The sequence below is a fragment of the Saccopteryx bilineata genome, chromosome 3 (assembly GCF_036850765.1).
Source record: "Saccopteryx bilineata isolate mSacBil1 chromosome 3, mSacBil1_pri_phased_curated, whole genome shotgun sequence".
Taxonomy (NCBI): Eukaryota; Metazoa; Chordata; class Mammalia; order Chiroptera; family Emballonuridae; genus Saccopteryx; species Saccopteryx bilineata.
This window is the reverse complement of record NC_089492.1, coordinates 177476261-177497754: the sequence shown is the minus strand read 5'-3', so window position 1 is coordinate 177497754 and position 21494 is coordinate 177476261. Positions and strand designations below refer to the sequence as shown.

The window sequence follows — 21494 nt, the reverse complement described above, 5'->3', positions numbered from 1 at the left end:
CCAGCCATGGAGCCCGGTGACCTGTATTTCAGTTCTGGTTTTGGTACTTGCTACCTGTATGACCTTTAACCAAGTAGCTAAATGTCCAAATGCCTCCATTACTTCATCCAAAGAAGGGAGAGAATAATCATAGGGTTATTGTGGGTAATTAAATGAGATTATGTATTTATGTAATACATATATATATATATATTTGAAATATTATATACATATAAAGAATTTAGTACAGTGTCTAGCAAATAGTAAGTACTTAATAAATGTTAGCTATTATAACCATATTTAATTCTCGTAGAAATATCTCATAGGGTAATCCCATTATACAGATGAGAAAAATAAGTCTTAGAAAGGTCATGACATTTAATATGCAGAGGTACAGCAGTGTTCAACCAGAATTCTCTTACCATGCACCAGGGTTTTCTAGATGAACATCATTGATTGGCTCTCTTATGTGTCTTTCATTCAACCAAATAAAGTGTGTAAGAGCAAGATGAATGTAAATATAGAAACACTTGTCAGTATTTGCTTTGAGACCATCATCAAATATAGTTATTTTTTATGGTTTTAGCCATAAATGCACAGTTTTTATTTTTTACCTCAGGCAACTTTCATTTTTCTAACCAATGTTTATTAAGAATTTATTATGTTCCAAGCAGCATATTAGGCACAGTGAGTGAAAAACTAGACAAAGTCCCTGCACTGTGACAGTGACAATTAAGTGAGAGACATAGACAAAGAGCTCTGTAAAGTGCCCAGTGCTGTTACTCTCATAGGGATTTGTCCAATGTGGGAGAAGCTTGACTTCCTGAATCCAATATAGGTGTTTTCAAAAACTTTTCTTTTTTTTGGAGGTTTGTTGCTCATGGACATACATCAAAAAATTCTTAGAAATAAGTTTGTTTTTTCTTTGGTATGCCTGAGCACATCCCAAACATTTGGTTGGTGTTGCCTGCTTTCAAGGTTCAGTGGGTTGCAAGCAGTATTGCATTGTTTGCCACCACAGAAATCATTATTGGTTTGGCACATAAAGGAGATTATGAGCAAGAGGTGTGGATTTTAAATGGAATGTATTAAGGGCAAGAAATGTGAGCACAGTCTGTCTTGAAACACTGTTAAATTATAAATGCTGTTAGCTATTACTTCTTGGAGGGAGAAAGTGAAAAACCTTGAACCATTATTCTGGGTTGCTGGATATAGATGGTCTGCTCAGTGCTACAGGCCCAGGGGAAATAACATACATAGTTGAAGTCAGTGCTTTTTGTGTCAAATTTGCTGATAAATCATGGTAAAAGCTCAATAGAAAAGGGAAGTATAGAATGATTTTAAATATTTACTTATTACTCTTACTACTTACTGTCTTCGGTAAAAACATTGCATATGTGTCCTTTCGTTCACTGGCCCTTCTTTTAGAATTTATTACACTTTGCCTCCCCACTACGCTCCTCACCCCTGTGGTCCTGCTGCTCTCACCTACCTGATTCATCTGTTCCTGGTCTGTCTTGTTTGGGGACACATCTCTCCCAGAGAGCCTAGCTTTCCCACTCCTGCTTCAGTTATGAGTGGGATTCACTTGCATAACTTGGCCTGCCTTTCAGTTCCAGTTAATCACTGCCTTTGAGCATAGAGCAACCCCTAGCCCAAGTGGAAGGACTGAAGAGCTCCTGTTCTAGGGTCAGAGCTGTGACTCCCTGATGCTTGTCCTGTTGGGGCAGGGGATTTTCTTGCCATCAAGCCTTTCAACTTCTTTGGAACCTGTCTGTGTACCCAAGTTTGTAGTTTCTTCTAGACCCTTTCCTCAGCTCGTCAGCATAGAGTCTCCGTATAGTTAAGGCTTAATGTTCCCTGTGACCTGGCAAAATAGCAATGGGCCTCTGGAACTCTCAAGGCAAAACACATTTCCTTCTGGCTCTTCTTAGCCAGACCCTTGGGAGCGGGAATGTAGTATCCCTAAACAGTTAGAGATGGGGGAAAGGTGGCACTTAGCAGCTACTCACCACTGTTCTCTCTAAAGACACAGGCAGCCTCTCTTGGCTGCTTGCCAAATGCTTCATGTCCTTGGACTGCTAGGCATTGGATTTTGCAACCCACTTCTTCTTTCTTATCACTATTCAGGGAGAAGCCTAAGGCAGGACAACGGGAATGACTGCTTTGTTTCTCTGCAGAAGTGGGAGACATCGGCTTGTCTTGAAAGGTAGTGTCATATCATGTCACTCCTCAGAGTGGGTGGACCTCTACCCTTTGTCCTGACTTGTTAAGCTTTGCTCTGAGAAGCAGTATGTCATAATGAAACTTTTGTCCCTTCCTGAGACCTCAGGAAGCATTTGTCTCCAGTCGAAGATCTCCATGGCACCCCTCCTCCAAGAACCCTCCCACAGCTGGCCCGTCACTCTGCTCAGCCTTCCCTCCCCCACCACACACCTGTAGAACTAGCTGTATCCAGCCTGCCACATCTACTTGGAAGGTTTCTTTGGCTAATTTATTTGTTTGTTTGTCTTTCCTACAATGATCTGCAACTGCTCTTTCCACCACTAAGGCAGCACAGCGTGCCCATGATAATTGGATAATATCTGACTCTTGGACTAGATGAAATTGTATACACAAAGCTCCTAGCCTGGCATTTGGTACACATGGTGGGGATCCAATAAACATTAGCTTCCTTCATCTTTCCTGTATTCTTTTTCTGGCAGGGAGCAATGTGTTGGCAGGCTTTTCAACTCTTGTTTGATGAGCACTGTTACAATGTTATGGGTAGGAGAGTGGACCATGGTCCGGTCCCCCACTGTTAGGGTCTAGAGTCATTGTCTAGGTGACTTTGGGTAACACAGTTTGCTTAACCTCTCTACCTCAGTTTCCTTATTAATGGAGTTAGCACTAAGAGTTCATATTCATAACATTGTTGTTAAGGTTAAATTAGTTAATCTATCAAGTACTGGTGAGACCATGTGCCTGTTACATAGGTCTAAGAAAGTGTGAGAAACATCATGTTATATTAGTAATAGAAGTGGGGCTACCAAGATTATCATTGCCATACAGCCTAAAGTAAAGCAAGTTCCCACTTTCTCTTTGGGAAAATCCAGGTCAGAGTAGAGCTGAATGCATGGAATGGGGGCTCCAAAAAGGGTCCAAAGGTCCATTGGAACAACCTTGCTGCTGGAGATGGCAGTGTCTGACTCAGCTAAGTAAGATAGACACATTTCTCAAACTCTAGTTAGACACACACTCTAAGGCCTTGCCCCGGGCAGACCTAGTGAATCAGAATCAGGGAAGGCCTATCTGTTGGCTAACACCTAGAAACACTAAGCCTCCATCACCTGGGAAGCTTGAGAACTCTAAGGACTGACTGGACGTCATGCCCTTGATGCCTTGATTTGATTGTTTTGGGGTCATGGTGTACAGGCATGAACACTCTTTTTTTTGAATGCTTTGCAAAGAAATGTAGTGTGAACCAAAGTTGAAATCCACTAAAATAGAATCAGAATTAACCCTTTGAGTAGTATGAACATTCATGTACATCCTTGTGCCTCCTGACCATCCAGAGTAAGATTGATTTACTTAAAAAATGTGTAAGGCAACATTAAAAAAAGGTAAATGTATATTCTTCTTGTTTCCATAAATTGGTTATCAAACAAAAATGATTTTAAGTTAATAAAACTGTAACTGGAACTAATTTCATTTTTTTTTTTTTTGGTATTTTTCTGAAGTTGGAAACGGGGAGGCAGTCAGACAGACTCCCTGCATGCACCCGACCGGGATCCAGCTGGCACGCCCACCAGGGGGCGATGCTCTGCCCATCTGGGGCATCGCTGTGTTGCAACCAGAGCCATTCTAGCGCCTGAGGCAGAGGCCACAAAGCCATCCTCAGTGCCCGGGCCAACTTTGCTCCAATGGAGCCTTGGCTGAAGGAGGGGAAGAGAGAGACAGAGAGGAAGGAGGAGGGGAGGGGTGGAGAAGCAGATGGGTGCTTCTCCTGTGTGCCCTGGCTGGGAATCAAACCCGGGACTCCTGCACGCCAGGCCAATGCTCTACCACTGAGCCAACCGGCCAGGGCCTAATTTAATTTTTTGAAAAAAAAAAACACCTCACTCCCGGGGGGTCAGTGAGCATGAAAAAAACTCACTACTCAAAGGGTTAAGTTACTATTTCTCAGAATCAGTTGGGATCTGTGCTAAAAATGCAGTTTAATAAGCCCATCCCCAGCCTGCTGAACCCCACTCTCTGATAGTAGGGATAGAATTGGAGGAGGGGGACCCTGGATTCTGCATTCTAAACAGATTTGCCAGGTGATTCATCTGCATGCTAGACTTTGAGAACTACCCACTGAACAGTGTTTTCCCTTAGTAGGCATATGTGAAAGTGGCTGAATAAATGAAACAAAATTATTTTCTTTCTAGCTAAACCAATCTGTTAGAAACATGCTTCTTCATGTACTGTATATAAATTCATACTTACTCTGCTTTAATAGGCATAGGGTTTCTAGATAGTGGTCTAATTTTTCTTATGGTATGATTTGACCTGGCAGAATTTTCTGGGAATTGCTTTTCAGCTTTTGCACAGTCATATGCGCATAACAGGTGAGCTGATGACACCAGGGAATTGCTGTGGAACTGAGACTGGTTGAGCAGGTGCAGTTCAGCACAGTGTGCCTGTGTTCTCAAGGCTGTTACACCAAGAGTCCACCGAAGATGGACTGAAAGGGGAAAGTAGACAGTGTTTAAGAGTAAATGTTTATGTAGCCATCCTAAAGACAGAAAGCATGCAGCTTCTCTGAAATCAGAGCCAGCGTCTCGTCTGCTTTTGCTCACCACTGCATCCCAGGCTGACCCCGTGTTTGGCTCTCCATTGGGGCTCCATAAATAGTTTAGACATAAGAATCCTCTCTACTGTGGCAGCAGCATAAATGTAGCATTTCTTCTTTTTCATTAAGACTAAAGGAAAATAATGATTTTGCTGAGAGCTAATCTAGGACGTTTATAAGCACTAGGTCAGTGTAGAGATTTATCAGGTCCTCTTGGAGGGAGTGACTCCTTGCTCTGCAAAACCAGCTCATAAACTAATTGAAGGCATGTATATATATGTATATATGTATGTGTGTATATATATATGAATCTGTTACTCCCACTGCAGGTGGGAGGAGATTAAGTGTGGAAGCAACATAGGAAGAGTCCCTGGAGCTGCATATTGGCGGTACCCATGGGAACCCTGTCCAGGGGAAGGGGTGACCTGCCAAGGATAATGCCATCACTGAGTGCTGGTAGTGGGAGATGGATGCATCAGGCAATCAAAGCCTGATGACATTTAAACAGGTGTTCAACTGCTCCTGTGATGTAATTCATATTCAGGTCACCATTAAACTCTATACTTTGTTTTCCATGTAACTTGTCTGGACCCTTGCTATGTAAAGTATGGTCCATGGATCAGCAAGATTGGCATCACCTGAGAGCTTGTTAGAAATGGAGACTCAGAGGCCTCACCTCACCAGGCCTAATGTGTCAGCTTTGCCTGACAATGTGGCATTCTGTTTTTCTATATCATATTCACTGATGCTTCGTTAGTATGAGTGAGCCTCTGTGAGATACTAATGAAATAGTTGCTGAACCTCTAAGGCTGAAAGCTGACCCTGAGCAGAGGCGAATTTACCGAGTGAATATCAGTGAATGGGTGGTGGGTTGGCCTTCTTCCAGTAATCTCCCTTTTTGTTGTGTACTGCCTTCTAATTTCAGCACCCACACCTGCTACAAGTTGCCTCCGATAACTGCAGTTCCATTCTGGCATGTGCCTGATGGTGAACTGTCTCCCTTCCAGCTGTTATGAGCAGCTTCCTCCAGCTGCTTGGCAGCCAGCCAGACCTGCAGCAGCTTCTGAGAGCCTTTGTGGTGGTGAAGAAAGGAGCCTTACTTGTTGAGATTATATAGGATACATTTATATAGATATATAATTTGTATAATATATATTATCTAGATTATTACAATAATTTTTTTAAGTGAGAGGAGGGGAGATAGAGGCAGACTCCTGCATGCACCCCAACTGGGATCCACCTGGCAACCCTGTCTGGGGCTGATGCTCAAATCAGTGGAGCTATCCTCAGTGCCTGAGGCTGATGCTTGGACCAACCAAGACACTGGCTGCCTGAGGAGAAGGTGGAGAGAAGGAGGAAAGGTTGGAGGAGAGAAGCAGATGGTTGCTTCTCTTACACGTCCTAACTGGGGATTAAATCCAGGATGTCCATATGGCGGGCCCACGCTCTATCCACTGAGACAACTGGATAGGGCTTATTGTAATCATTTTTAAGTGAACTGAAGCCCATACTTTGTTCAGACTTTCTTAGTTTTTACCTAATGTCCTTTTTCTTTCCCAGGATCCCATCTACAATACCATGTTGTGTTTAATCATCAGCTCTCCTTAGGCTCCTCTTGGCTAAGTTCCTCAGACTCTTCTTGTTTTTGATGACATAGTGTTGAGGAATAGAGTCAGGTATTTTGAGTGTCCTTCAATTGGGATTTGTCTGATGTTTTCCTCATGATTAGGCCAGGATCATAGGTTCTCAGGAGGACAACTACATACTATCCTCATGACTTGACATGGTTGATATTGGCCTTGATCACCTGGCTGAAGAGTGTTTGTCAGGTTTCCTCACTTTACCCTGCTCTCCCCCTTTCCCTGCAGTATTCTCTAGAATGAAGTCACGTTGAAGAATTGGAGAGTTATGCTTGAATGTAGAGTATCAACATCAATTATTTAGAATTCTTCTAGGAGATTGGTCAGTTCTCCATCATTTATTTATATAAGTATAAACTCCTAAACGCCTGTTTTATAGTTTGTGTTATAATCCAACACAACTTTATTTTGTCACTCAAATTATAGATCTTTTTTGATGCCTACTAGAAATAGCTTTTACGGTTAACTGGAGTCTAGGTCTGTGCTCACATAAAGGTGGTAACTGCTTAACTGGTATGAGTTCAATGATGCTTCCCACCAATTTTAAAATTGGTGCCATTTGAAATATTTAGTGACTCCTTGTATTTGTTTGCTAGAGTTGTTATGACAAAGTGCTACAGATTGGGTGGCTTAAACAACAAATTTATTTTTTCACAGTCCTAGAGGCTGGAAGTCTGAGATCAAAATTGTCACCAGGGTTGAATTCTTTTGAGGCCTCTGTCCTTGGCTTGTTGAGGGCCATCTTCTTTCTGTGTCCTCACATGGTCTCCCTTCTGGACTTATGTTCTATTCTCCTCTTTTTGTTAGGACACTAGTATTATTGGATTAGGACCCACCCTAATGACTTCACTTTAACTTAATCACCTCTTCAAAGACACTATCTTTAAATACATTCATATTCTGAGGTTCTGGCAGTGTTAGGACTGCAACATAGGAATTTTGGGAAGACGCTGTTCAACCCATAACGCCCCTTCAGGGAGTTTTAGGGGCACATTTTTACTAGCCATGTTCTTTAGTTTATCTTACTACCGCTCTGGTCACTGCCATGAGGCAATAGTGTACCTCCTCTAGGATAGTTTGAGACTGGCAGTTGGAGGTGGGGCCACCTGAGATCCCTGGACACCTGAAAGAGTGAGGGAGGAGAGAAGTGTCAGAACAAAATTCATAAAGAAGGTATGGGACACAAAAATAAGACGTTTGTAGTAATCTGATGGCTCTGTCCATTATTGAAAAGCATCTTGCTTTAACTGCTTAATTCACATACAAAGTCTATAAGAATGACCTGAGGATCAAACACAGAAAAAATTGGGTGATTTATATTACAATGGTGACTTCCTCTTTGTATACCTGCTGCTCAGTGTGATGTATCAGCATGTCTGTCTCTATTCTTATGTTAAAAAAGACTGGGTTTTATGCACATCTTGCCCAGAAGGGGTAGGTACTGAATGAATATTCCTTGATTCTGAGCCCAGTTTTTGAAGCTGAGTTCGTTGTGACTTTATAGACAACAGATCTTCTCAATGTATGTGGTTTGGCATCTTCAGCTTATTCAACCACACAGAAGATAATGGTGTCAAAAAACTTCATGTCTCATGTCATACCTGTTTTCTAAGGCCAGGGACAATTTGGGACCCCACATAACAACAAGGTTGATTCAAGGAAGAGAGCAAGATGGTGTGGAGATAGAGCTATGCTGCTGATTTCTCCACCTGTGGCAGACTACTAGCTGCCCTTCTGAATCCCATTTTCAACTCTCCTTTAGCAAGAACTTTAACCCCATCCAAACTATACTTCCCAGCCTCAGTTACATCCCAATGAGTCCACACAATTAAGTTTTAATCAGTAAGATGTACATAGACAGACGTTATTTAGGGAATTCCAGGAAGGCCATTGAAAAGGAGGGGTGTTGTTGTGAGTCGGGGGTGCAGAGAGAGAGATCAGCAGACGAAATCATCAAGGACTAGCAAAGGACCACCGCTCGCTCAGGCAAATGGCCCCAAGTTCATGCAGTGTCCTAGTTTTATTCACAAGACTTCAAAAAGCTTGTTTACTGAGAAATTGGCATAACATCAAGAGTAACTTTTACTTAAAGATACATAGAGTGCACCTGCAAGATAGCTTAGTAACAACATAATATTAGAAGGCATTAATTGCTATTGCTTCTATGGATCCCACAACATTCCTCTCTTTATCTTAAGGGATAACCTTGAAAAGTACAGAAATCTTATGAGAATGTTTTACTGAGAAAAGCCCAGCAACTGCCTTCAGTCACATAGACCTGTTTCAGTGACCCGCCTTCAAGTCACAAAACAACTTTCTTGGCAAAACATTCTTTTCTTGTTGGCTGTGTTCCCATCCAAGGCCATGCAATGGGTTATTCCACTACATTTCCCCCTTTTTGTTTATGCTGAATGTTATGAAGCACCACAGAAAACACAGCCTTCTGTCGTTCATCCTTTATTTCTTTTGCTTTGATTTGTTGACAGACTACATATAAAAGGAAACATAGAATTAATATTATTATAAAAAGTCCTACAGTGGATTCCCAAAATCCTTTAATATATTTAATAGGATTTAATTGTGATAAATTATCCATTAATCCCTTCAATATAGGTTGACATGTCAGAATTTCTAATTTTCTTTGAAAAGCTTCATGAATATGTCTTTGTAATTTAATTATTTCTTTAGTTACATTATCATGATTTAACATGCTTTTTAACATTTTCCTAAGGGAAATAAGTATGATTTTAAGAAATAGGGGTAACACAAAAAGTAGTTACATTCTAATCACATCTTAGCTTAATTTGTCTTTGCAGGCTAACAATTTGATCTCTTAACACAATCATAATCTGTTTTAAATCATTAACTTTAGTATTAATGTTACTATTTATACATTACTGAGAAGTCCACAGTTGTTCAGAATCTTTTTTTTTTTTTTTTTTTTGTATCTTTCTGAAGCTGGAAATGGGGAGGCAGTCAGACAGACTCCCGCATGTGCCCGACCTGGATCCACCTGGCACGCCCACCAGGGGGCGACGCTCTGCCCACCAGGGGGCGGTGCTCTGCCCCTCTAGGGCGTCGCTCTGTTGTGACCAGAGCCACTCCAGCACCTGGGGCAGAGGCCAAGGAGCCATCCCCAGCGCCCGGACAATCTTTGCTCCAATAGAGCCTCGGCTGCAGGAGGGGAAGAGAGAGACAGAGAGGAAGGAAAGGGGGAGGGGTGGAGAAGCAGATGGGCGCTTCTCCTGTGTGCCCTGGCTGGGAATTGAACCCGGGACTTCTGCATGCCAGGCCGACGCTCTACCACTGAGCCAACCAGCCAGGGCCCTTTGGGTTTTTGTTTTTGTTTTTAATAATTTAATTTTTTTAATGGGGCGACATCAATAAATCAGGATACATATATTCAAAGATAACATGTCCGGTTATCTTGTCATTCAATTATGTTGCATACCCATTACCCAAAGTCAGATTGTCCTCTGTCACCTTCTATCTAGTTTTCTTTGTGCCCCTCCCCTCCCCCTTTCCCTCTCCCTCTCCCCCCTCCCTCCGTAACCACCACACTCTTATCAATGTCTCTTAGTCTCACTTTTATGTCCTACCTACGTATGGAATAATGCAGTTCCTGTTTTTTTTCTGATTTACTTATTTCACTTCGTATAATATTATCAAGATCCCACCATTTTGCTGTAAATGATTCAATGTCATCATTTCTTATGGCTGAGTAGTATTCCATAGTGTATATGTGCCACATCTTCTTTATCCAGTCATCTATTGATGGCCTTTTTGGTTGTTTCCAACTCCTGGCCACTGTGAACAATGCTGCAATGAACATGGGGCTGCATGTGTCTTTATGTATCAATGTTTCTGAGTTTTGGGGGTATATACCCAGTAAAGGGATTGCTGAGTCATAAGGTAGTTCTATTTTCAGTTTTTTGAGGAACCACCATACTTTCTTCCATAATGGTTGGACTACTTTACATTCCCACCAACAGTGTATGAGGGTTCCTTTTTCTCCACAGCCTCTCCAACATTTGCTATTACCTGTCTTGTTAATAATAGCTAATCTAACAGGGGTGAGGTGGTATCTCATTGCAGTTTTGATTTGCATTTCTCTAATAACTAAAGAAGATGAGCATCTTTTCATATATCTCTTGGCCATTTGTATTTCTTCCTGGGAGAAGTGTCTGTTCATGTCCTCTTCCCATTTTTTTATTGGATTGTTTGTTTGTTTGTTGTTGAGTTTTATGAGTTCTTTGTATATTTTGGATATTAGGCCCTTATCTGAGCTGTTGTTTGAAAATATCAGTTCCCATTTAGTTGGCTGTCTGTTTATTTTGTTATCAGTTTCTCTTGCTGAGCAAAAAATTCTTAGTCTGGTGTAGTCCCATTCATTAAATTTTGCCTTCACTTCTCTTGCCTTTGGAGTCAAATTCATAAAATGCTCTTTAAAACCCAGGTCCATGAGTTTAGTACCTATGTCTTCTTCTATGTACTTAATTGTTTCAGGTCTTATGTTTAGATCTTTGATCCATTTTGAGTTAATTTTAGTACAGGGGGACAAACTGTAGTTGAGTTTCATTCTTTTGCATGTGGCTTTCCAGTTTTCCCAGCACCATTTATTGAAGAGGCTTTCTTTTCTCCATTGTGTGTTGTTGGCCCCTTTATCAAAAATTATTTGACTATATATATGTGGTTTTATTTCTGGGTTTTCTATTCTGTTCCATTGGTCTGAGTGTTTATTTTTCTGCCAATACCATGCTGTTTTGATTATTGTGGCCTTATAATATAGTTTGAAATCAGGTATTGTAATGCTCCCAGCTTCATTCTTTTTCTTTAGGATTGCTTTGGCTATTCAGGGTTTTTTATAGTTCCATATAAATCTGATGATTTTTTGCTCCATTTCTTTAAAAAATGTCATTGGAATTTTGATGGGAATTGCATTAAATTTGTATATTGCTTTGGGTAATATGGCCATCTTGATTATATTTATTCTTCCTAACCAAGAACAAGGAATATTCTTCCATCTCATTATATCTTTTTCGATTTCCCTTAACAATGGTTTATAGTTTTCATTATATAAGTCCTTTACATTCTTTGTTATGTTTATTCCTAGGTATTTTATTTTTTTTGTTGCAATCGTGAAGGAGATTATTCTTTTGAGTTCATTCTCAAATGTCTCATTGTAGGCTACTGACTTCTGTATGTTAATTTTGTATCCTGCGACCTTACTGTATTGGCTTATTGTTTCTAGTAGTCTTTTTGTGGATTCTTTGGGGTTTTTGATGTATAGGATCATATCATCTGCAAAAAGTGATACCTTTACTTCTTCTTTTCCGATATGGATGCCTTTTATTTCTTTGTCTTGTCTGATTGCTCTGGCGAGAACCTCTAGTATCACATTAAATAAGAGTGGAGAGAGTGGACAACCCTGTCTTGTTCCTGATTTAAGGGGGAAAGCCTTCAGTTTAGTGCCATTTAATATGATGTTAGCTGATGGTTTATCATATATGGCCTTTATCATGTTGAGATATTTTCCTTCTATACCCATTTTGTTGAGAGTCTTAAACATAAAATTGTGTTGTATTTTATCAAAAGCCTTTTCTGCGTCTATTGATAAGATCATGTGGTTTTTGTTTTTTGTTTTGTTGATATGGTGTATTACATTAACCGTTGTACGTATGTTGAACCTTCCTTGAGATTCTGGGATGAATCCCACTTGATCATGGTGTATTATTTTTTTAATATGTTGTTTTATTCGATTTGCTAGTATTTTGTTTAGTATTTTAGCATCTGTATTCATTAGAGATATTGGTCTGTAGTTTTCTTTTTTTGTGCCATCCTTGCCTGGTTTTGGTATGAGGATTATGTTGGCCTCATAAAATGTGTTTGCAAGTATTGCTTTTTCTTCAATTTTTTGGAAGACTTTGAGTAGAATAGGAACCAAGTCTTCTTTGAATGTTTGATAAAATTTGCTGGTATAGCCATCTGGGCCTGGACTTCTATTTTTGGGGAGGTTTTTAATGTTTTTTTCTATTTCTTCTGTACTAATAGGTCTGTTTAGACTTTCTGCTTCTTCATGACTCAGTCTAGGAAGGTTGTATTGTTCTAGGAATTTATCCATTTCTTCTAGGTTGTTGAATTTAGTGGCATAAAGTTTTTCATAGTATTCTACAATAATTCTTTGTATATCTATGGTGTCCGTGGTGATTTCTCCTCTTTCATTTTGGATTTTGTTTATATAAGTTCTTTCTCTTTTTTCCTTGGTGAGTCTTGCCAAGGGTTTGTCAATTTTGTTGATCTTTCCAAAGAACCAGCTCCTTGTTCTATTAATTTTTTCTATAGTTTTTCTGTTTTCTAATTCATTTATTTCTGCTCTGATTTTTATTATCTCCTTTCTTCGGCTGGTTTTGGGTTGTCTTTGTTCTTCTTTTTCTAGTTGCTTAAGGTGTGAAGTTAAGTGGTTCACTTGGGCTCTCTCTTGTTTGTTCATATAGGCCTGAAGTGATATGAACTTCCCTCTTATCATTGCTTTTGCTGCATCCCATAGGTTCTGATATGTCGTCTTGTCATTTTCATTTGTCTGTATATATCTTTTGATCTCTGCGCTTATTTCTTCTTTGACCCATTCATTTTTTAAAAGTATGTGGTTTAGTTTCCACATTTTTGTGGGATTTTTTTTCTCTTTTTTGCAGTTGAATTCTAGTTTCAAGGCTTTATGATCAGAAAATATGCTTGGTGGTACAACTTCGATTTTTCTGAATTTGCTGATGTTGTTTTTGTGGCCCAACATATGGTCAATTCTTGAGAATGATCCATGTACACTGGAGAAAAAAGTATACTCAGTCACTTTGCGATGAAATGTCCTGTAGATGTCTATCATATCCAGGTGTTCTAGTGTTTTGTTTAAGGCCACTATATCTTTGTTGATTCTCTGTTTGGATGACCGATCTAGAGCTGTCAGCAGTGTATTGAGGTCTCCAAGTATGATTGTATTTTTGTCAGTTTTTGTTTTAAGGTCAATAAGTAGCTGTCATATATTTTGGTGCTCCTTGGTTTGGTGCATATATATTAAGAATTGTTATGTCTTCTTGATTCCGTGTCCCCTTAGCCATTATGAAATGGCCATTTTTGTCACTGAGTACTTTTGCTGTCTTGTAATCAGCATTATCAGATATGAGTATTGCAACGCCTGCTTTTTTTTGGATGTTATTTGCTTGGAGTATTGTTTTCCAGCCTTTCACTTTGAATTTGTTTTTATCCTTGTTACGTAGATGAGTTTCTTGTAGGCAGCATACAGTTGGATTTTCTTTTTTAATCCATTCTGCTACTCTGTGCCTTTTTATTGGTGAGTTTAATCCACTTACATTTAGTGTAATTATTGACACGTGTCAGTTCCCTATTGCCATTTTATATCTTGCTTTCTGTTAGTTTTGTGTCTTGTTTGGTCCTTCTCTTTCGTTTTTCTATCTTTTGTTTTTATTTGGTTGTATTCCACACATCTTTCCTCTGTTGCTATCTTTTTTTAAATCATGTGCTTCTGTGGTGGTTTCTTCAATGGTGGTTACCTTTAAGTAATGAAAAGGGTTCCTACCCTGTTCATTGTAGTGCACTATTTTTTGAGTACTTTTGCACTCCATCGTCCTTTGCTACTGTTAATCTCCATCCTCTCCCCCTTTTCTTTTTGTTGTTGTCACAGTTTAAATTTGGTTTTATTGTGTTCTTCTTAGAGCTTTTACTTGTGTCTTTGTTTTTTATTTTTTTGTATCTGATTGGAGAACCCCCTTTAGTAATTCCTGGAGTGGGTTTTTTTCTGATGATAAATTCCCTCATTTTTTCTGTATCTGTGAATGTTTTTATTTCTCCTTCATATTTGAAGGATAGCTTTGATGGGTATAGTATTCGTGGCTGAAAGTTCCTCTCTTTCAGGACTAAATATTGGTGTCCTCTCTCTTCTAGCTTGTAGAGTTTCTGCTGAGAAATCCAATGATAATCTAATGGGCCTTCCTTTATATCAGGGGTCCCCAAACTTTTTTCACAGGGGGCCAGTTCACTGTCCCTCAGACGGTTGGAGGGCCGGACTGTAAATAAAAACTATGAACAAATCCCGATGCACACTGCACACATCTTATTTTAAAGTAAAAAGACAAAACTGAAATAAATACAATATTTAAAATAAAGAACAAGTAAATTTAAATCAAGAAATTGACCAGTATTTCAATGGGAACTATGCTCCTCTCACTGACCACCAATGAAAGAGGTGCCCCTTCCGGAAGTGAGGCGGGGGCCGGATAAATGGCCTCAGGGGGCCGCATGTGGCCCGTGGGCCATAGTTTGGGGACCCCTGCTTTATATGTTGTATTCTTTTTTTCCCTAGCTTCCTGAGAATTTTTTTTTTGCCATTGGTTTGTGCCAATTTCATTATGATATGCCTTGGAGTAGGTTTGTTGGGGTTAAGAAAACTCGGTGTTCTGTTTGGTTTTTGAATTTGAGGCTTTAGTTCTTTCCACAGGCTTAGGAAGTTCTCATCTATTATTTGTTTGAGTATGTTCACCATTTCATTTTCTCTCTCTTCTCCCTCTGATATACCTATTATTCTTATGTTATTCTTTCTGATGGAGTCAGAGAATTCCTGTAGGGCTATCTCATTTTTTTAAAATTTTTGAGTCTCTTTCTTTTTCTCTCTGTTATTCCTCAAGTTGCTTGTCTTCTATTTCATTAATCCTCTCTTCTATCTGACCTGTTCTATTAGCTAAGGTTGTTACCTCGTTTTTCAGCTGGTGAATTGAATTTTTCATCTCTGTTTGATTTGTTTTTATAGTTTCAATTTCCTTGGACATATATTCTTTGTGTTCATTGAGTTGTTTTTTGAGCTCCCTAAATTGCCTTTCTGTCTTTTCTTGTATATCTCTGAGGATTTTTAGGGTTTCTATTTTAAATTCTCTGTTGTTTAACTCCAAGGTTTCCACTATATTAAATTTTTTCTCCATAGATTTTTCCTTATCTATCTGTGTTACCTCTCTTTCTTTTGTATCCATGATATTTGATTTTCTCTTCCTTAATGCCATCTGAGGGTGGTTTTGTTGATAGTACTAATGAGATTTAATAAAGAATAAAAAGTTAAAAAAATAAAAAATTGAAGAGTTGTTTTTTTAAAAAATTAATAATTAAATAAGTAAAATAAAATAAAAATTAAAAAAATAAATTATTCCCCCCTCTTCTTTTTTCCTCTCCTCTCCTCTCCCCTCTTTCTTGAGAAAATCTTGTGGTGAACTGTGAATTATATTGTACTAAATAGAACAAACAATGCCTTTAATGGTGGGCCTGAGTTGGGGAGAAGTAATAAAGGGGCAAAAAAAAAAAAGAAAAGAAAAGAAAAGAAAAAAAGGGGGTGTGGACCCACAAGAAGCAAATAAGGAAAAAAATTTGGGTCAAGAATAAAATGAGTTGCTTTCAGGTGTTGGTTGACTAAGAGTTATGATGAGAGGAATAAGAAGGAAACAGGAAAATGGGGGGAGAAATGAAAAAATTACTATTGCATTTAGTGGAACAAGAACTAGATAAAATGGAGAGCCAAGGATGGGAGCACTGCTAGTGAGTTAAAAAGGTGAAGTAAAAACCCCCCAAAATGCCACAATCATAAATTTGAGTCCCAGATAAGATAATTTGTTTGTTATTGAGGTTTGAATGAGAGGAGACATAAAGGAGAAAGGAAGAAACTAATATAGAGGGAGAAAAGAAAGAGAGAGAGAGAAAAAAAGAGGGAACCACAAAAAGAAGAAAAAAGAAAGGAGAGAGAGAGAGAGAGAGTTAAGGGTTTTGGAGTGCAACCCTCATAGAGAGAAAGGAAGAGGAAAGAAAAGATAATGGGAGATGTAACACTTATGGGTAATGTAGTTCAAGGAGAGAAGAGAGTAAGACTGGCAGAGAGTTAAACGACCAAATTGGAGGAGGAAAAAAAAAATCAAGAATGAAGATAAGAGAAACAAACGAAGAAATATAATAAAATGGGATAGGTTATAAAGTCTGCAGATTATTCTTGATTTTGAGAGGTTATGTTCTTGCTTTTTCTTTTCTCTCCCTCTTCCTGGTCGGTGACTCTATACCCGGGTTTTGCCCCTTTGGCATGCTCAGGTAGAGGTTTGCAGTTGATAAGTCTCTATGGTGATGTCATGTATTGTGCTTCAGTTCATTGGCAGTCGGGGCTCATTAGCATTTATAGGCTCCGACAGTGAGAGAGTCCGTGTTCCTGCAGCCTCTCTCCTAGTCTTTCCTTCCTCAATTAGTAGCCTGATAATCCAGCTATGGGGTTGCTGCTGCCTCTGCCTGGATAGTAAGAGGCTCAAAGAGCTGGCAACTCCCCACTCTATTCCCACTCAGCACAGGGCTCTGGGTAAGGCTCAGTCAGTCAGAGCTGCTAACATAATCAGGCGAGGCTTCTGCTCCCTTAAAGACCTCTGGCTCTGCCACTCTGTCTGGTAACATGGGCAGGTGCCCACTCCTGTGGCGCTTGGAGGAAACTCTCGCTCACTATTTGTGCGCAGACCAGGATATCAGGCTGGAAGTCTCACACTCTGAGTGAAACCGCCGCCTGCACGGAAAAGTTCCAGCATTTGAATTGGCTCTTGTGCTCCCTCCTTGTGCGCAGCTTTTTCAGGGTGCTGGGGCAGCCTGGAGATTCCGCTTTTGGCCCACACAAAGGCCCCCAACTCTGCCCCTCTGTGCGATAACACAGGCACCTTATACCGAGGCACTTGGAGTAATCTCTTGCTCACTATCTGTGTGTGCAGGCCAGGATATCAGGCCAGCAGTCCGACCCTCTGAGTGAAACCCCCACCCGCATGGAGAAGTCCAGCATTGGAATTGGCTCTCGGGCCCTCCCCGTGCGTGGCTTTTTCAGGGCGCTGGGGCAGCCTGAGATTCTGCTTTTGGCCCACACAAAGGCCCCTGACTCTGCCCCTCTGTGGGATAACACGGGGTACCACTCCTTAGGTGCTGGGAGGAATCTCTTGCCCATTCTCCGTGCACGCCAACCAGGATATCAGGCCAGCCGCCTCACCCTCTGAGTGAAACCCCCGCCCGCACGGAAAAGTTCCAGTGTTGGAATTGGCTCTCATTCCCTCCCCATGTGTGGCTTTTTCAGGGCACTGGGGTGGCCTGGAGATTCCGCTTTCAGCCCACACATAGGCCCCTGACTCTGCCTCTCTGTGGGGTAACATGAGCGCCCACTGCTGAGGCACTTGGAGGAATCTCTCGCCCACTATCTGCGCGTGCCGACCAGGAGATTGGGGAAAATGGCTGCCCCACTTGGCTTTCTTTGTCTGGATTTGGCACAAGTGTTAGCTTGTATTGACTGGGTTTCCACAGGCAGTTTTTCCTCAGCTTGGATCTCCATGCCACAGCCTGGTTCGGCCATTTGTGTCGTGGCCTGGATCTATTCACCCCTTTTGCCCACCTCAGTTTCTATATTCTCAGTTCCCAGTGAAAGCAGCCCTTTTTAGGTTAGTGAGGAAGGCAGAGCATTTTTTACTCTCTATTTCCTTCGTGGTTTGATTATATATTTAGCCAATTTTTCGCTTGACCATACCTTTGGGTGTATTGTGAAACATCTGGAGGCTCTAAGGATAGGTTTTTCTGTTTGTGGTTGAAGATCTTGTTGAGTTTTGGGGGAGATTTATCGATATCACTTCCTACCGTGCCATTACTCTGACAGATTCTCTGTTCAGAATCTTCATGTCATTTTTGCACAAAATCTACAGTCTGTATACTTTGATGTAATGTAACTCCAGATACAGCAGCCGCGGTGGTTACAGCTATTAGTTCCATAATGATGGCAATGATCAGTCTAACCAGTCTCTTGGTTCACTTCAGGGACTTAATAAGATGTTGTAACAGCATCATGGAAGGGGAACCCTGCCACATCCGATGCATCTGTACTGGAATCAGGTTCTTAAAATGTAAAGACTTTGACTATTTTCATTAAAAAGAATAGAAGAGTTAATACATGTATAAAAAGCACACTTATTGCAAGTTATTGAATAATTTTCAGCTGTCTATTTGGTTTCACCTATAACAAATATATAAAGCAATCTAACACAGGCAGATATGAAATGTGTTTCATTTTTCTTAAAGATTAACATAATATGATTAGAAGGATAATTTCTTCAGATTTTTTCTTTCTACACTGACATATGTTTAAGTGCGATGGCTACTTTCCACAAATGATATAGTATAGGACCAAATTTTATATGAGGAGCTTGAGGTGACATCCCTCCTCTATACTATATGATAGTATGATTACTTTGACCACCAGCTGTAATTAAACCATTGTTATTATGCCACCTTATATAAGCACCCTGCCCTTTAACTTGGGCAGAGCTATGAGAGTTTTAATCTATAACGTTTTATGTACAGATGTATTACTTTTAAATCTATATCCTTGTAACAAATGTGTTTTTTTTATCTCCTTTACTGTTATTTTTGACAATAGAGAGCCAAGCTTGAGCTTCTATGTTTAAACAATGTGGTTCGTGTCCTATACATATAGCTAATTCCTCAACTCCTGATGTATGATTTCTAATTTTACGCCTTCTTTTGAAGGTGCTAAGGGACCTCTATCATTCAAAGGTCCTAGAAGCCAATTAGAGTTATTGACAAAAATAGGAAAGGCACTATTTTCCTAGTGAATAGCTCTACTTAATGGAGGATTAGGAACATATGCCTAATAACTAAAATTTTCAGCTTTACTTACTGGAATTGTTACCAAAGCAATCATTGCTAAAAATAGGTTAGTAGCATTTTCTTCTTTTTTAGTAGTTTGTAGCATTTTTTTTTTTTTTACCATTAAAGGTCAGTTTTTTAGGTTAACCCCACCTTGGTATTTTAGCCTTTTCAATACCAAGCACTAGTACCTTTAAGATTCTTCTTTTGAAATTCATTTCTTCCATCTCAGCAATAGGCAGATATGGAAAGAATCTATTGTTCTTATTCATGTTGTTAGTTTAATTCTGTGAGCAGGACTCCAAAGGACTTCACCGGATTCTGCAATGACACAAGCAAACCCTCTTCCCCAATGTTGCACTACACTAGGTACCTATTGATTCAACTCACTTTTATAATGTATAGGTTGATTAATCTTAGAACTGTTACTTTTTATCTAATTTCTGCAGCAGTCAAATTATCTTCTCCTGTATTTAAGAACTTTAAAGTAAATAAAGCTTTGTGTAACATAATTCTAGGGAATAATCTCCTTTCATCTCCCCCCTTTTGTTTAAGTAACATATTTTTCAGAGTGCAATTACTGCATTCAATAATTGCTTGTTCTTGTGGATTATGTGGAATTCTAATAGTATGTTTAATATTCTAAAATGCTAAGAATTGTTGAAATTTAGTAGATGTATAGGCAGGACTATTGTCAGTTTTAATTGCTTTAGGAATGCCTATAACATTAAAAGCTTTAATAAGATGTTGAATGACACAATTAGCCTTTTCTATAGGCAAAGGTGTGGCCTATCGAAAGGAAGAATAAATATAAATAAAACCATACATAAGATAGTTTTTTTTTTTTTTTCATTTTTCTGAAGCTGGAAACAGGGAGAGACAGTCAGACAGACTCCCGCATGCGCCCGACCGGGATCCACCCGGCACGCCTACCAGGGGCGACGCTCTACCCACCAGGGGGCGATGCTCTGCCCATCCTGGATGTCGCCATGTTGCGACCAGAGCCACTCTAGCGCCTGGGGCAGAGGCCACAGAGCCATCCCCAGCGCCCGGGCCATCTTTGCTCCAATGGAGCCTTGGCTGCGGGAGGGGAAGAGAGAGACAGAGAGGGAAAGCGCGGCGGAGGGGTGGAGAAGCAAATGGGCGCTTCTCCTGTGTGCCCTGGCTGGGAATCGAACCCGGATCCTCCGCACGCTAGGCCGACGCTCTACCGCTGAGCCAACCGGCCAGGGCTAAGATAGTTTTTTTAAAAGAAGAACTATGAGAAATATCTATTTGCTGCAGGTTATTACTGTGTTGCCCTCTAGGATTCATTTCTCTTGGTAATGGAGGAGCATTTATAATACTACACTGAGGACAGTTTCTAACAATATTCCGAGCTTCTCACCAGGTTATTTTAAAATTTTGCATTAAATCTTTTTTATTTGTATGAGTCTTTGTATAAAACTTAGTAGCTATTTTTATTGATCTAATGAGTAATTGATCAACTTCATTATCTGTAGTAGACATAGGTCCTGGTAAAGCTGTATGAAAACAAATGTGAGTTATATAGATAGGCAAATTTCATTCCTACAATAAAAGTTGTAACTCTTGAAACAATTTGTGCAATCTAGAACTATTATTTGAAATATGAACAGTTTCTATAAGTTTAATTGTATGTTCTACATATTGTGAATCAGTTAATAGGACAGGATGTTTGAATTTTGTCTTTAACTACAATCAAGCTATACTGATTTAAGGTTTCAGAAGCATTTTTAAGGATACTGAAAGTTCAGCATTATTTTTATAAGCTATTAATATGTCATTTATATAATGGATTATTAAAGATTGAGGATATTTTTAACAAATTTTTAAAGGTTGATTTACATAATGTTGATACAGTGTCTGACTATTCAACATTGCTTATTTAAGTAATATAAACTTAGTAAGAATAGTTAGTTATGCTTATTGTTATAGACACACAGCTAGCATTGCTAGAAACAGAGTTGATGTTTTTTAAAGTCAGTCTTAATTAAAAAATTTTTTGCCTCCTAGGTAAGTTTATTTAATTGACAATTTTTTTTTTCTATTTCTAACTTATGCCGAGGCTTCAATTTTCTGGAAGGTATCTACTAGTCCCGTATCTGTGGAAATAAGAGCAAATCCTCACCCCTACATTTTGTCTAAATTGCTGTTGTAAATTAGAAAACTGTCTATTTAAAAAGTTCATTTTGTGTAATATTAATAAGAGGGTTAGCATTAGCATTTTGATTAGCTTGAATACAAGCTTGATTTTCCTAAGTTATAAATTGTAACTCTTTCGCTTTTGAAAGAACAGTCCAAGTAACATTTCTAAATTTTTTGAA

At 39.5% G+C, this 21494-nt stretch overlaps 1 protein-coding gene across 2 annotated transcripts in view; it reads left to right on the top strand.

The window, feature by feature from the left end:
* RNF144B (ring finger protein 144B) overlaps positions 1-21494 on the top strand; it is a 306840-nt gene that overhangs the window by 132685 nt on the left and 152661 nt on the right. The window contains exon 1 of one of the 2 annotated variants that reach the window (XM_066268307.1): positions 2122-2188. The exons of the other annotated variant lie outside the window; for it this stretch is intronic. Coding sequence (XP_066124404.1) covers positions 2137-2188 — 52 coding nt within the window. The 5' untranslated portion in view covers positions 2122-2136. Of the gene's footprint in view, positions 1-2121; positions 2189-21494 lie in introns of those variants that run through there. 2 annotated transcript variants of the gene reach the window in all.